The sequence below is a fragment of the Giraffa tippelskirchi genome, chromosome 3 (genome assembly GCF_054371585.1).
Source record: "Giraffa tippelskirchi isolate mGirTip1 chromosome 3, T2T-mGirTip1v1.2.pri, whole genome shotgun sequence".
NCBI classification, from domain to species: domain Eukaryota; kingdom Metazoa; phylum Chordata; class Mammalia; order Artiodactyla; family Giraffidae; genus Giraffa; species Giraffa tippelskirchi.
In genome coordinates, this window is record NC_137277.1 from 185,060,046 (window position 1) to 185,075,766 (window position 15,721).

General features: G+C 51.2%; 1 protein-coding gene across 12 annotated transcripts in view; it reads left to right on the top strand.

Annotated features, from left to right (window-relative positions):
* The window catches only part of STPG1 (sperm tail PG-rich repeat containing 1), a 59,321-nt gene extending 46,787 nt beyond the window's left edge, over positions 1–12,534 (top strand). For 10 of the 12 annotated variants that reach the window (XM_081586745.1, XM_081586737.1, XM_081586738.1 and 7 more), the window contains 2 exons: positions 8,744–8,934; positions 10,271–12,534. In XM_081586745.1, the coding sequence (XP_081442871.1) occupies positions 8,744–8,934; positions 10,271–10,347 (268 nt within the window). In that variant the 3' untranslated portion in view covers positions 10,348–12,534. The remainder of the gene's footprint in view (positions 1–8,743; positions 8,935–10,270) is intronic. The other 2 variants (XR_014081092.1, XR_014081093.1) reach the window with 2 other exon arrangements.
* Positions 12,535–15,721: the final 3,187 nt, after the last annotated feature.

A 15,721-nucleotide genomic window follows, 5' to 3' on the forward strand; every position in this document is an offset into this window, starting at 1 on the left:
CTACAGTCCACGGGGTCGCAAAGAGTCGGACACGACTGAGTGACTGAGCACAAGAACCTATGAGGACTAGATAAGGGCTTGAGAATAGTTCATTCTTCTTATTACAGCGGCTATTCTTCTATATCCTAGAGAGGATTTGTGAGGGTAGAGGAGGTGGTTGTTTTGTGACGTGGCAGCTCAAGCCCCCTTCCCAACTCTGGAAGCTTCTTCAGGGAAATGATGAGAGGAGAGGGGAGAGTACTGCATGTTCAACTGTCTTCTTCAGAACTGTGTCATTTGACCTTCATTTGAGTTTGGACGAGTGGTTTGAAACAGTCTCGTTTTATGGCATTTGCCTCTGTCAGTCAGCAGGTCCTAGCCGTTTCCGGTGCTGAGCTGAAGGCTGTGGGGGAGCTCAGGTGAACAGAACACCCTCCATTCCTTCAGCCAGGCTCTCCAGGAACAACTCCAGAGCAGGGCAGAGGAATGTGCCCCCAAATGCGTGGTGGTGTGGACCCCGAGTTTGCGTGGCCACACACATCCTCAAGGGCCATCTTTCCAGCAGGATCAGTGCAGTATTGCTGGCATGTCTGGCGGTGAGCCTGGGGTCCACTGGCTCTCTGTGATGCTTCCTGAATGGATGATCCTTGCTTAATACACCTGGGAATCACTGCATACCATCCTTCTGCCCCTGGGAGCATCACAGTGCACGTGAACTTGTTAAGGGCTCTGAGAAGGTCTGTCAAGTTGTTCAAGGCCCTGACAGGTCCCGCAGTAAAGGGACATGTCAAACTCAGTGTCTCTTAAACTTGGGTTCACCCTGGTGAGTGGATGGCACCCCAGTTTCCATGGCAGGCTCTGGGGTTGGGGGCTGCCCTCGGTGCCTCCCTGGGCCTTTGTTTCTCCATGTGTGAAAAGAGGGGAAATCTTTCCATTTCGGGCACTCCATGATCCCAGTTTTGCTCACTGTGTCTGTCCCCCAGGAGGGCACTTGGGGTCAGTGAACGTGGAGCCAGCCTGGACCCACAGAGGAAGGTCTAGGATATCCTTTTGAGTTGACATGGAAAGGACGAAATCAAGAAATCTGTAATTTCATTTTTTTAAATCAAAGAGATAAAACTAAAGTGTGCTGTTGGTTATTCCAAAATAGCATCCATCTGTTGATGGCAAATGACGGAGAAAGGGATGTAATATAAAAAAAAGATACAGCTGGATATGGTAGTATTTCAGGAGTATCCAAACGCCAGTCTCTCACACTTTAGGAGTATCCAAACTCCAGTCTCTCGCATTCAAATTCTGTTTCCTATCCTGCGACCCTGGGGGGGAGGGGGGGAGCACCTGGCCCATCCTGGGGTTGCCAGGCCCTGGAGAAGGTCTGCGCTGTTTCCTCCCCATCAACATTCTGAGACTTTGCTACATTTAGCCTCCTCATACTCAGATCTCCGGGGCTGTGTGGGGCAGCGGTGGAGAATCTGAGCATCATCACCATGTCTCCATTTTGGAAGCACAGGCAACCCCAGGCGTCACATGCATGTGACAGGACATGGGGGGCCTATCCTTATTTCTCTTGCTGCCACGTGCATGATTCCCTGTTCTCAGGTGGGGTTCCAGTTTGCAAAAATGGTATTTTTGACTCTGCTTTCTTCAGGACACAGAAAGGACAGGGCAGATGGGCATTCTTGCTGGAGTGGCTGAGCCCATGTCACCTGACCCCTGCTGGCCTCCTGAGCTGGGAATGGGCTGAAGAGGCCGTGGCATCTTGGGCATAAGCACAGGCAGGGGTTCAGGCCCCTGAGATGCCTGTCTTCCCCACTCACCAGCCCCTGGGAAGCTGGGGGCAGGGTCGGGGGTCAGTTAACTCCCTGGGAACTCAAATTCATCCTCTGGGAACTGGGGCAAGAACACTTTATAATTTGAAAAGACGCTGATGCTGGGAAAATTGAAGGCAAGAGGAGAAGGGGATGACAGAGGATGAGATGGTTGGATGGCATCACCGACTCCATGGACATGAGTGTGAGTATACTCCAGGAGTGGGTGATGGACAGGGAGGCCTGATGGGCTGCGGTCCGTGGGGTCGCACAGTCGGACACGAGCGACTGACCTGAACTGAACCGACACTTTATAATGGGCTTGTGCAGGTGTGCTACATTGGTTCAGTCGTGTCTGACTCTTTGCGACCCTATGGACCGTACCCCACCAGGCTCCTTTGTCCATCCATGCAACTCACAAGTTCTGGCACACTATAAGCTTTCCATGTGTGTGGCTTGTATTTTTATTGAAATGTGTGAGCGAGCAAGTCCTCTATACTCACCCGATGTTTCTCAAGTGGCCCTGAAGGGCAGATGCTATGCCGGGGCTAGAATGGTGTTGGTGTGGTCATTTCTGGGCTCCTCAGCTGCAGAACACATCACCAAGCATCTCTTTGCCATGGCCACGATGCTGACTCAAAAGCTAAGAGGATTTCCCAGCTCCCAGGGGGTCTTTGGAGGAGGGGCATCCGCCAGGGCTTTACTTCTTCAGGTCTTCAGCATCTGTCACAGTGATGACTCAAGGGCTCAGGGTGAGTCAGGGTGAGGGCTTTTCAGAGATCAAAATAGTTCCTCCTAGGTGCTGCCTTCCAACTCATGCCAGCAAGGAGGTGAAACACCCACTGACATCTTTCTAACCCTTGATCTGCTTCCTGGAGTTTTTAAGCCACTGGTTTTGCTCAGACACGCTGTCCTGTCACAGCCAGAGCCGAAGAATCAAGCCCCATTGGCCCCGCTCCAATTTGGGTAATTATGTTGGACCCACCTAAAGTTCCCCTGGGATTTTCAATTAGATATGGGATGCTTCTTCCCAAGCGGCTGTAATCTGTCACCCGCTACCCTGTTAAACAGATACCACATTCCACCCTAGAGGCAATTGGCTGCCCTTTAATGATGAGAAAAAATTGCCCCTTTATTCCTCCCGACCCTGGGAATGCCTGAGGCAGAGTGAATCTGTGCCTGGGAGTGTCCCGAGGGTCTCCCATGCCCTTCCCCAGTGACCTGCTGAGTCGTCCTCCGAGACATTCATTATTCTTGGGGTGATTTGCAAATAGCTCGCAATGGAAGCTGCAAACACAACTTAATCTAGTTGTGGCCAACTCAGAGCCTTTGATAGATGTTTTCTTTCCACCGGGCAGAACCAGATTGGCTTTTATAACTGGGTGATGAGGCTCATAAAAGCCCTGGTCACCATGCACTGTGGCTGCCTTGGGCTTGATCCAGTCTGACCCCAGTGATTTGCCCAACAGTGACACAGAGGGACCAGCCCTGGATGATGATAAAACTGTCAGGTGGGGTTGGTTTAGATGCCTGGGCTCCCCTGCTTGCTTCAACCCCCCTGCTTTTCTCTGCAGTCAGGCAAATGTTCTCAGGAATAGGGACCAGGGCCTCAGAGATGGATAAGACACCAGGTGGGCGTGCTAAGTCGCTTCAGTCGTATCCGACTCTTTGCGACCCTATGGACTGTAACCCGCCAGGCTCCTCTGTCCATGGAATTCTCCAGGCAAGAGTACTGGAGTGGGTTACCGTGCCCTCCTCCAGGGGACCTTGTAAGACACCATCCCCTCCGACAGAGAGCTAGGAAAGTCAAAAGCATAGAAAAGCTAGTGTGTTTCGTGCAGAGAAGAATGGCTGCCATGTACTGAGGGGCCAGCCACAGGGGGCTCGGAGCTTTCACAGACATTGTCTAGTGTTCTCCAGCTCCCTCACTGGTCAGGATGGTTATGTAGAGTTCACAGAGGATGCAGACTCACTCAGGCGGTGGAGCAGAGAATCCAGGTCTATCTGACTCCAAAACCCATGCTCCTCTGCGGAGCCGGGGAAGGAAGGTGGGAAACGGGGAGGACGGTGGCTAGGAGAGTTTCCCTGGGGGAGGTGAGACACGAAGAGGGGGTCAGAGTTCCCAGGGAAAGGAGCTGCTCCCGGAAAAAGGACCTGCACAGCAAGGCGTGGAGTTGTTGGACAGTGCTGTGCTGGGTGTTTCTGAGAGGTGAGCTGGGAGTTAGGTGGCATTGAGAAGCCATGGGTAGGAATTTTCCTGTCGCTCCCCATCAGGGTCTGTAAGCGGGATGGTCAGAAACCCAAGCGAACAACCCAGAATTCACGGGTGAATGGAGGCTTGAAGCCGGTCCAGGGCCCCAACCTCTGGCTCCTTGTGCCCAGTCCTGGCTTGTCCCACTTCCAGGCTTTTGCACCTGCTCTTTCCTCTGCAGGAAATGCCCCCTTCTCAGGAGACACAAGAGACCTGGGTTCGATCCCTTGATTGGGAAGATCCCCTGGAGTAGGAAATGGCAACCCACTCCAGTATTCTTGCCTGGAGAATCCCATGGACGGAAGAGCCTGGTAGGCAACAGTCCACCGGGTCGCTAAGAGCCAGACATGGCTTAGCGTGCACACACTGAGCGTGACTGCCTGTCCACACTTTCTACCCAAAGAATTCCTGCTTACCTTTCAGGGCAAATGTGACCTCTTCTAGGGTAGATATCTGGATTTACCCAGTTGGAATCTATTCTAACATTTCATGTCTTGATATGAATGATATGGTTTTTCCAGTGGTCATATATGGATGTGAGAGTTAGACTATAAAGAAAACTGAGCACCAAAGAATTTATGCTTTTGACCTGTGGTTGGAGAAGACTCTTGAGAGTCCCTTGGACTGCAAGGAGATCCAACCAGTCCATCCTAAAGGAGATCAGTCCTGGGTGTTCATTGGAAGGACTGATGTTGAAGCTGAAACTCCAATACTTTGGCCACCTGATGCGAAGAACTGACTCAATGGAAAAGACCCTGATGCTGGGAAAGATTGAAGGCTAGAGGAGAAGGGGACAACAGAGGATGACATGGTTGGATGGCATCACCAACGCTATGGACATGAGTTTGAGTAGGCTCCGAGTGTTGGTAATGGACAGGGAAGACTGGCGTGCTGCAGTCCATGGGGTTGCAAAGAGTCGGACATAACTGAGCAATTGAACTGAACTGAACAGCACTCATTCATCTTCAAAACAGCCCTGGGTGGCCCAAAGAAACTCAAGCTTAGAGAGGTTAAGAGATTCTAAGGATGCACAGCTAGTGGACGGGGAGGTGGAGATTCAGACTCCAGCCTGTCTGCGTGCAAAGCCTGTACTGCCTTGAGTCATCACCAGTCATGATTGTCACTAGCAGTAGACTGTCAACCCTAGGGAGCATGCAGGGTCTGTGTCTTAGCACAGTACAGTCTGGACTCCCCAGAGTGTTGTCACAGAGCCATATATGGGGCTGACACTCTCCAAAGATCCAAAAGTTGAGCTGGTGGGGCCAAGCCTCTCCTGGACCCGTGGATGGAGGGGAGGATGAGGGACAGCTCTCACTCACTCTCAGCAAGAATCTGGTGAGAGACTGATCCCACCTGCCCAGCCCCCTGCAGGCCATCACTGGTCAGGAGAGTAGACACTTCAGTCTACTCAAAGAACTGGGCTTGGGGTGACCCAGACCCATGGGGTGACGTCATATGATGGTTGGCCCATTCCAGCTCTAACTTCCAGGAATCAAGCCCATCTCTCAATGATGACAGTCACACACTCATCAAATTCCTGAAGGTGCTCTGAAGGGGTGACACAGCCAGAACAAAGAGACTCTAGCTTTTATTTATAAGGCGAGAGTGGCGGATCACACTGTGTATAGTCAGTTCTTCCATGCAGACTGAAGGGAAAGAAAGGAGGCAATGAATTTTTTTTTCTTCAGGCACATCTGTGATTTTTATTTTGTATAAATGTATATGCTATACAGGCAACTCCTAGTATATAAAGATGTATATACTTCCCTAAAATGGCTAGTGGCATAATCCAGCCTCAGGTTAGACCTGGTAGAAGTGGTTGGGTTAAGCTTTTCCCTCAAAATGAGCCCCGGGTGGTGCTGACATTAGTGAGCAAGGCTGGGAGGTCACCTGACCCTGTGGGAGGTGTGATCTGGGGGAAGTTCAAACTTTGTTAAGACTTTTATCTTCATTTTCAAATTTCATGGACTAATTTAGCTTCTTGCTATGGTTGTTTTCAGTTAATATTTTCTCTAAACTTTTTTGTATTGGGGTATAGCCGATTCACAAACAATGTTGTGATAGTTTCAGGTGAACAGTGAAGGGACTCAACCATATATATACATTTATCCATTCTCCCCCAAACTCTAGGAGGCAATGATTTTTCCTCCTTTCCCCGTGGACACCTTTATTCTAAATACAAACATCCAAGCCAGCTGGCTGTTCCTCCATCCCAAGATGTGAGCCTCAAGTAGGCTGCCCACAGCACTCCCTCCACCCCCCAGCAATGGGAGTGTCCACCCTGCCTCAAGGTAACTCTGGCGAGGGGTCCCCTAACCTCACTTTCGGAAACTCTGTTGCCCATGTGGGATCAGGCAGAGGGCAGTGGTACTGCAGGGGATTGTAGTAATAACAATGACTCCTTTTACTGAGCACGTACTGCGTGCTGGCACTCTGCTAGGAGCCTGACATAGCTTTTCTCCAGTCTTCCATCCCCTTATAAGGAGGGAACAGAGAGGTTCAGGGATTTGGCTGACTGGCATTCCAACTCAGGTCTATGTGACTCTGAAACTCAAAAACACCTCTCTGCCACGGGGCCCTCTCCACATGGCTAGGCACCAAGACTTGAGATCCAGAGCTGGCATGATTTCTCACCTGCTCTGTGATATCAGGTGAGTTACTTCCTCTCTCTGGACCCCAACTTCTTTAGCAAAACAAAGAGGTTGGATGAGATATGTTTAGGTCGCCTCCAGTTCTCTGAGTCTAAGAACACCTCTCTTCAGAAGATGTTGGCCAAAGGGCACCAGAATTCCAGTATTGGGGATCCCAGTCCCTCCTCTGTTTGCATGGGTTGACGTCAAGCTGGGGTGTGTCTCCTGGGGCCATTCAGGGCTCTGAGTAATCTCTCCTACCTTTTGGTGAAAGACCTAAGCAGAAGCTTTAAATGCCAGGCGGGTGTGGGCAGCCCTTCTATGGCATGGCTGGGGGAGTAGAGGGATCCTCATTGTAATCTCAGGATTCCTGGGCAACCCAGTGGACCTCTTTGGGTTTTTTGTTTTTTTTCACCTGTGCTCATTGCCTGAGTGCTTTTCTCTTTTCATTATTTTCTTTTTATTTATTTGGCTGTGTCAGGTCTTGGTTGTGTCATGCGGGATCTTTCCTTGGGGCTCGTGGACTCTCTAGTTGTGGCGCATGGGCTTCAGAACTCATGGGCTTAGTTGCTCTGTGGCATGTAGGATCTTAGTTCCCCAGGGAGGGCTCGAACCCACATCCCCTGCCCCAGTGGACCTTTTTGAATCAAGGCCCAATGGGAAGTCACAGCTTAGAGGTTATCACGTCCAACCCCCTCATTTTACAGATGGGGAGACTCAGTCTCAGGGTGAATTAGAGTGAGGGCTCGGGTACAGGTTCCATCTCTCTTTAATTTATTCTCTCAATAACAGGCTTTACAAGACTCCCTTTCCTGAAGGAGGAGGAGACAGAACTAAAAACACTGAAATCTCAATTGTTGGTGATTGTTATCCAGAGGTCTCTTGATTTCCAACCCAGTATTTTCCCACTCCTACCTCCTGCCTTGCCAGGAAAATATTTAATGTTTGTGAAACATCAGTGCTAGGGCAACCTCTAATCTTGGGATGGCAAACCCTTGGAATTCCGGATGCCTATCCTGTGTTTCCTGGCCATGTAGGCATCACAAGTGGCTCACTAATCTTCTTCCTATTGAGCCCAAGTGAGGCCTTAGCTCTTTTTTTTTCCTTCCTTTTTCCTGTTAAAATACTGGTTTATTTCTTGTGTTTGTTGTGCCCAGCAAATTATGTCGGTTATTTTTAATCCCAGTTAGAGACGTTTACATTTATTTTAGAAGGATAAGTGAAACCGACCCCAGCAGGGCTTGTCCATACCAGTTTTATCTCCAGTCAATCTGCATTTTGTTCTGATTAAATGTGTTTTAGAATTTTTAGCACGAGGATAAAGTCCCTTTAAAAATTAGATGGTAAATCGAAAGACCGATAAAGCTGTTAGTCTTAAAATATACGTGCTCTCTGGCACTTCTTGTTTCTTACTGTGGGAATGGATGAGGGAAGGAAACATGAAGTTGGAGTGATTTAAAAGTGGTTTCCAGAAAATTCTCTCATTTAAAAAGTATGTTCCTTGAATGTGCACTGTGCGTCCACCCTTTACTTTTTCTACATTTCGGTTTTGCCACAAAGAGAAGGGCTGAAGCAAGGGCTAGGTAGGGCATGTGATTTAGAAGGAAAAGTTAATCCCTTCCTCAGCTACTGTTTAACTTAATGGAAGTTTTCTCAGTTCTTTACACTGAGCTCCAGCCAGGTGGTACCACATGGTCAGAGTTGGCCCGTGGTGTTGATGCTGTCTGCCTTTCCTGATTAGCTCGATGACATCCACAACACTGTGTACCGAGCTCTTGCTTTGTGCTGGGCCCTGTCCTGACCACCATGAGTTAAGTGTGTCATCTCCTTTAACCCTGACAACAAGCCTCTGGGGCAGGTCCTGTTACGATCGCCCTCGTGTAGGCGAGGAGACTGAGGTCCAGGGCCCCCAGATCACTAGCAGTGGAGCCGAGAGAAGAAACCAGTCTCTTACGCCGCATCCAGTCCTCTTGCAGATGGTTCAGTGCTACAGTTAAAACCTGGCTGCAGCTAAAACCTGCCACTTCCCCCCCAGACTGACTTAGTGACATCTTCCCGATTTGTCTTTCCTAAAGGAGACACTCCATCCTGAACTTCTCCGCCCAGCCTTTGCGTCTGCCCCCGCAGCCGCCTCTGCCAGGCCCCGGGCAGTACGAGATTGTGGACTACACGGGGCCCCGCAAGCACTTCATCTCCAGTGCGTCTTTCGTGTCCAGCACCAGCCGGTGGACAGCGGGGCCGTCCCAGCCAGGCCTGCCCGGCCCAGGTCAGAGGACTGCTTTCAATGATTGTAAAAACTAAATCTGGAATTGTTTGTCATTCCTGGGCCATCAAATGCCACTGATTTATGGGCTGTTTGCCAAACAGTTTACAGGGGTTAGAGTGGATAGAGAAGACTTTTCAGCTTACACTTTCAGAGTATGAAAGGTTTTTTGTTTTTTTTTTTTTTAAGGTGAAAGGGCTCTTAGAGATGATCTAGGCCAGGGATTTGTAACTGAGAACTGTGAATGTTCAGGGGCTTCCCTGGTGGCTCAGTGGTAAAGAATCTGCCTGCCAATGCAGGAGATGTGGGTTTGATCCCTGGGTTGGGAAGATTCCTTTGAGAAGGAAGTATTCTTGCCTGGGAAATCCCATGGACAGAGCACCTGGTGCCTCCCTAGAGTGGGAGCAAAGATGACTTAAGTCCAGTGCCAGCCACCAAAGGTGTCCCCATCGCTCCACACACACAGATGGGACAGGGAGAATGTCATTCCCATGGCTCTGTCCCTGGAAACATAGTGATAATCAAGCCAGTAAGACAGCAGAGGTTCGACCTTGGGCTCATCTGGTCAGTCCAGGCAGAACTCAGCTTGGTCCAGCAAGTGTACTAAGGTGCCATGTGAGTGGTAAGTGCGAGGACCCCGGGGACAGCAGGATCCTGGTCTGCCCCTGTTTGGCCCGGTCCTCTAGGAGCTTCCTCTGAGCATCTTTTCCATGCCGGTACCTGGAGCACAGGTGCAGGCTAGTTCCTGCTTCTGTGTTCCCCTAGGCCAAGGTGGGCTTCCCCGAGCCCCCCCTACCCAGCGTAAGCGCCTGCAAACATCTGCCTTCTTGGCTTCCGGTGTATGCAGACCTTCCTGGACAGCCCTGGCTCCCATCAGCAGCTCCCTTGTGAACCAAATCTGCATCAATGTAAGAGTTTCCAGTCACCCCAGGTTGTGGTTCCCAAGCCCTGTGTGATCCTGGCTGCTGTTGTCATGGCTTTCGGGGTTTTTTTTTTTTTTTGGAAATTTCTGAACTAAATCAAAGCAAAACCCCATTAAGCTGACCCTCTGCTTCTTTAAGACTGTTGCGCTCCTCATTCCCTGCCCCCCTCAAATTTTATACAAACTCTTTTGCAAATTTTCTTCTGTTAAAGAAGTTAGTGAGTTGAAGAAGGTGGGAAGCCAGAGTTTCAGTCTTACCTGGGCCAGTTTCAGAGCCGGACGACCTTGGGCCAGTCCCTGGCTCCCCACAATGTCAGGTGCAGGGGGCCTGGACAGGGGGTCCCAAGTGTCTGATGCCAAGTGTCAGGGCCTTGAGGACTGGCCTTTTCTTTCTCAACGCTCTCTCTCTCTCCACAGCCACGTACAAGCCGGAATTCCCTGGCAAGCAGTCCTTTCTCTACAATGAGGACAACAAATGGATCCCAGTGTTGTAGTCGCCGCATTTGAGCTCAAGGAGACCCCCGGCCACCCACCCAGGCACCCCAGAGGGTCAGCAGGGAGTGCCCATCTCGTGTGTGGGACAGCCGATGGCACGAGGCGGCCTTGCCCCCCTCCCCTCATCCCTGGCCTGCTGTTGCAGTTGGGCTGCCATGCTTGTCCTTGTCTTGAGCCGCCCCCTGGAGCATGGAGCTCCCCCGGCACTGAGCCCAGCAGATTCCTGAGCAGAAACAAGGGGTGGACAGAGCCCCACCTCAGTCACTTCACCCCTCGCACCCGTCCAGGCCGGCTCTGCACACCTGCCTGCTCAGTCTCCAGCAGCTCACGAAGCTCGGCCTCCTGAAGCCTGATGCTGAGCCGGGGACCTGCGGCCTTCCCATCCTTTGGCCTTTGACCTCTACATCCCTCCCAGAATTCTAGGGGCCAGGAAGGCCCAGAGGCACAGTGATAGGGACCTGGAGGAGTTGCCTGGCCTTTGCCCCCCAGCTCAGGCCTCGTGTCTCACCTCAGGAGGAGTGGCAGCATTGCTGTGGGCACGTGAGCCCATCGCCCGCCCGTGGGGGAGACCAACTCATCTGTTTATCGGCTCTTTGCTCAAGGGGCAGGTGCAGGCAGGACCCTCTGGGGCCAGAGTCCCGGGCACAGCGGTTCTGAGGGGCGTCTGTAGGTTCTTTCACCCGATTTTCCCCTTCCCTTGCCTGGTCTCTGTCCCCTTCACCTCCTGCTCAAGTTGAATATGACCTTTACTGAACCTTTTCGGGCCTGCCAAGTCGGCCCCCTCTTGGCAAGAAAAAGGGATTCTCAAGGAACCCAGACAAGCTAGAGTTGACCACACACCCCTTCTTCCCTAGCCACCCCCATGGCTCTGACTTTTGTAAGTGGAAGCCTCTTGTGCCCTCTCCTATACCTCCCTGTGCCCCCTGCTTGCCCTTGACTCTCTCTTTAGACTTTGCTCCGTGACTTTTAGCTCAGAGCTGGCCACTGACTGACTCTCCTTTCAGGGAAGGGCTGCTGAGGAAGAGGACAGGAGGATGGAATTGCGTGTCCAATTAAACAGAGTTCTCATTTCTCACTGTAAACCTCAGGTTCCTGGCAAGTGCCCCACTGCTCTGGATGACCAGGAGGCAGCCTGGGGTGTGGCCCCAGGAGCGTCCAGGGTCTGGACCTAAAGGCAGACACCTTGTGCTGTGTCCGCTCAGGTCCTGGCTTCTCCTAGGGGTCAAGTTGGAGCAGAATTTGGAGGCTCAAGGTCAAGCACTTCCAGGGCTGAGTGGGCAAGGCAGGGAGCGAAACAGGTGAGGCGAGAGGAGGTCCAGGAGCTGAGGCCGGTGTCCATCTAAAGGCCTGCTACCTATTGCCAGGTCTGCAGATTCTTCAGGAGAACCTCGGAAATTTTAAAACCCGAAAGTTCTCGATTGGAGATGTGAACAACCATATTTCAATTAAAAATTTTTTTATTCAGGCTAAAGGAAACTCTTCTGCTAGTCATCAGTTGTCCACTTGGGCAGTAAGAATTCTGGAAAACCCCTTCAAGGCTGACACTTGAAGCCACACCTTTCTTTGACTCTTGACAATATGGCCAGACCTGAAGGCCTTGACTTTTAGGTCCCTCTGACCCTAGGGGACCTTAGCTGGTCCCTGGGCTGGAAGCAACCAGCCCTGGGGTCCCTGCAGGCTGAGGCTGGTGGGACTGCATAGAAAAGAAGACAGGCTGCTCCTCTCTGTGACACCTGGGCTGTGCACCGGCAGGTGAGGACTGTCTCTGTATAAGGTCCTCCCAGTGGGATCAGGAAAGTGGACAGTCTGGGAGGAGAACTGCAGGGCCACCACCAGGGCTGCTCTTGGCTGGGCAGAATCTGTGCTCCGTAGAAGACAGGGCTGGAGCTGAGGCCCTGAGCTCTGAGGGTGTGTCTGGGTGGTACCCTGCCTCTCTGAAGATGTCGTAGGCTACTCACGGCTCCATCCTGCCCCGGGGTCCTCAGGCCCCAGCTGTATGGTAGGATCACTTCGGGAGCCATTCGAGAGTCATACCGCCCAGGCCCGCGCCTCACAGTTCTGATTTAACTGACTTGAGGTAGGGTTTGGGCTGTAGTATCTTTGTGAAAGTTCCTGGTGTGATTACAAAGAGTCTAGTTAGGGTTACGATACACTGATACTTTAATAAAGTATTTTCCAAATTTTAATGTGCATGCAAATCACTTGGAGATCTTATTAAAAGATTCTATAGACCTGGGTGGGGCTCGAGAGTCTACATTTTTTTTTAATTGATATATAATTGAAATAAAACATTGTACTAGTTTTGGGTGTGTTTCGAACAAGCTCCCAGGTGATGCCGACGCTGCTGGTCCATGGACCGAGCTTAAAAATAGCAAAGGTCTAGTGCTGGGCTGAGTCGCTCAGTCGTGTCCAACTCTTTGCGACCCCATGGACTGTAGCCCACCAGGCTCCACTGTCCATGGGATTCCCCAGGCAAGAATACTGGAGTGGGTTGCCATGCCCTCCTCCAGGGGGTCTTCCCGACCCAGGGATCAAACCCAGGTCTCCCGTATTGCAGGCAGGCTCTTTACCGACTGAGCCCCCAGGGAAGCCCAAAGGTGCAGTGAATATACTCAATTGTTGAACTCTTCATCTGGCCCTCCATGCGTTCATCCATCTGCCTGTCAACTTACTTGTCCTTCCCTCCCTCCCTCCGTCCCTTCCTCCTTCCTTCTCCTCATCTCCTCACTACTCCTTCATTCCCTCTCTCCTGAGGTCCTCATGCATCCCTTTCTCCCCTTGCTCACTCATTATCTACCATGCGAAGCTTCCTACAGGCAGAGGATGGCAGCTCTACCAGCCACCAGCTGGCTTTATAAAGTGACCCCTCTTTGGAGAGGACTTACCTTCATCCTCTTGCCTTTTCCACTCTCTGGAGGAAAGGCAAACCCTGAATGGCCGCTGTCAGGCTCAGGAGCTGCCCTATGCTCCCTGATGTTCTCTGAGGCCAGGGCAGAATTTCCTCAAGCCTTCCAGGCCTCTCTTTGTTTGAGGTCCCAACGGCCTTCCGAAGGCACTCACAGCCTCCTGTCTCTCTGTGTGGAGGGGCGAACAATGGGCCTCAGAGGCTTTGCTGGAGTCTGTGAGTGGAGGGTGTATATGTGGAGCCCGGGGACCCACTCCTGAGCTTGGCAGCAGGCTGTGCCCTGGTCCCCATGGTTCCCTGTGTGCCTGAGTCCCTACCAGACAGTGGCAGGTTTCAGAGGTGTTGAGGTCTGTATAAGCACTGATACTACAATGTGCGCTCAAGGCCGGTGTAACCACTGCTCTAAACCTCTTTAAAGCAGTGGTTCTCGACCCTGAGTGCACATTGTAGTATTTGGCGGGGGTTGGGGGGGGGTGCTTTGAAGGTACTCAGGTCTGGCCCCAATCCTGGAAATTCTGATATAGTTGCTGCAGGGTGCAATCCGGGCAGCAGGGATAAAAGCTGCCGGGGTGATGAACTCCAAGGTGCAATCAAGGTTGAGAAGACCACCTTCCTGCTTCCGGTGGTTCCGGAAGAAAAGGAACAGATGCTGAGCACCTCTGGCCTGCCTGTCAGCATGCTGACACCACACACTCTGTGCTTTCACCCTCATGGTGATGTCGTGGCAGCAGCAAGGCCTGGAGTGGGCTGAGCAGTCTGGGCGCTTCACGGGGTCCCTCCGGCGGTGCTGGGGAAGCGGTACTGGAGTCTGAGGCCAAAGGAAAACATCTGCAATACTGATAATCCCTTCAAAGTTTTGATATTTTATCTTTTTTTTTTTTTTGGCCTTAATTTCAAAAAGCATCACACTGGACAATGATTTGGCTTGATTACTGAGCTCTCTGGCTAGAGCTGGGCCTACCTGGCCTGACCTGAGTCCTGGCCCCAGAGCATTGGGAATTAGGACTCTGGATTGGCTGTCAGAGCTGGAAGGCCCTTGGAGACATCCATGTTTTCAAACTTTTTAAGTTTAGTTCAGACAAAAATTAATATGAGAAATCTATCATGAACATGAAGAAAACGCAGAGCAGCTGTAACTGAAGTCTGGGGAGGACACCCAAGGACTGCCTGCTGTCCCCTGCCCCACATCGTGGGGGGTTTGAGACCCACCAGTGAGCCCTGGGGCTCTAAAAGATGACAGCTACCTGATGACGCAGGTAGAGCATGCCCCTCATTTTACAGCCAAAGAAGTTGAGGACTAGAGGGGGAGTGCGTGGGTAAGCTGGAAGGAAGGGAGGGAGGGAGGGAGGGAGGAAGGAAGGATGCTCTGATTTGTCCTATTCTCCAGGGAAAATGAAGACTGATTTGTAGCACCTGTCAATTCCTGTGGTGTAAACAGTCTCTCCAACATACTGACGTCACTGACTGCAGAGCTGGGGGGAGAGGGCACGATTGAGTCTGTGAGCAGGCAGGAGCCAGCTCCAGGAAAAGTGAGTTGGTGGAGAGCATGGGGCACAGCTGGCAGGAAAGCGTGGGTCCTGGGCTCTGTCCACTGCCCCGCTGTGAGGTCCTCAGCAAGGGCATCCTAGGCCCCTTTCGTCTCCAGAGTCAGTGATCCTGAGGTGGTGACGTCTGCCTCTGGGACCAGACAGGACAGGCCTCACAGGGCTCACGATGGGAATCAGGACCCTCGGCCTTGCAGGGTGGCACCTCTGGTTCACCAGGACCCAGCACTGACCACCATCCTTCAAGTCCAAGGAAACTCCTCACAGGATAGAGGAGAGAGGCCTTGTTTACTTTCACCCTCCTTTCCTTCTGGAAGACTCTCACAAGAGGAACTAGTGTGACATTTGAAGTAATACATATGGAGAATTTTATTACTAAACAGCATATGAGTATACAAAATACATAACTGAATAACAGCTAAAAAAATAATCCAAGAAATGTGAAATACACATTTTTTGAAATGATAAAAATGAATCCATGAAAAATATAAAATGTTGCTTATATATACAATATATACTTATATATATATAACATAAATGAAAATTGTAAATAAGAAATGTATACAACAGTGAGTGGGGATGGAGGTTGTTCCACACAGAGGCCACTTTCTTCCAGGCGATCAGCTCTGATCTCCAACCTGTGTTGAGGAAGTAAGTCTATGTGGAGAGTGTGTCCACTGCACTGTCTTTTTAAAAGTCATTTGCACTGGAAAATCAAGTGTTTGACAGTTAACTCAGTGACCAAAGGGTGAGAACTCATTGGTCTGAGGTTGACGGAAGAGTCAAGAATGGGTCCAAGGGTCAAGTCAGCTTGGGGAGACAGGGCTGGCGTCCCCAACCTGAATGGGCAGCTTGAGGGAGATGGGCTGGGGAGAAGGTCCGAGGAGGAGCAAACAGGCCGCTGGGCTTGTTAACGGACACGAC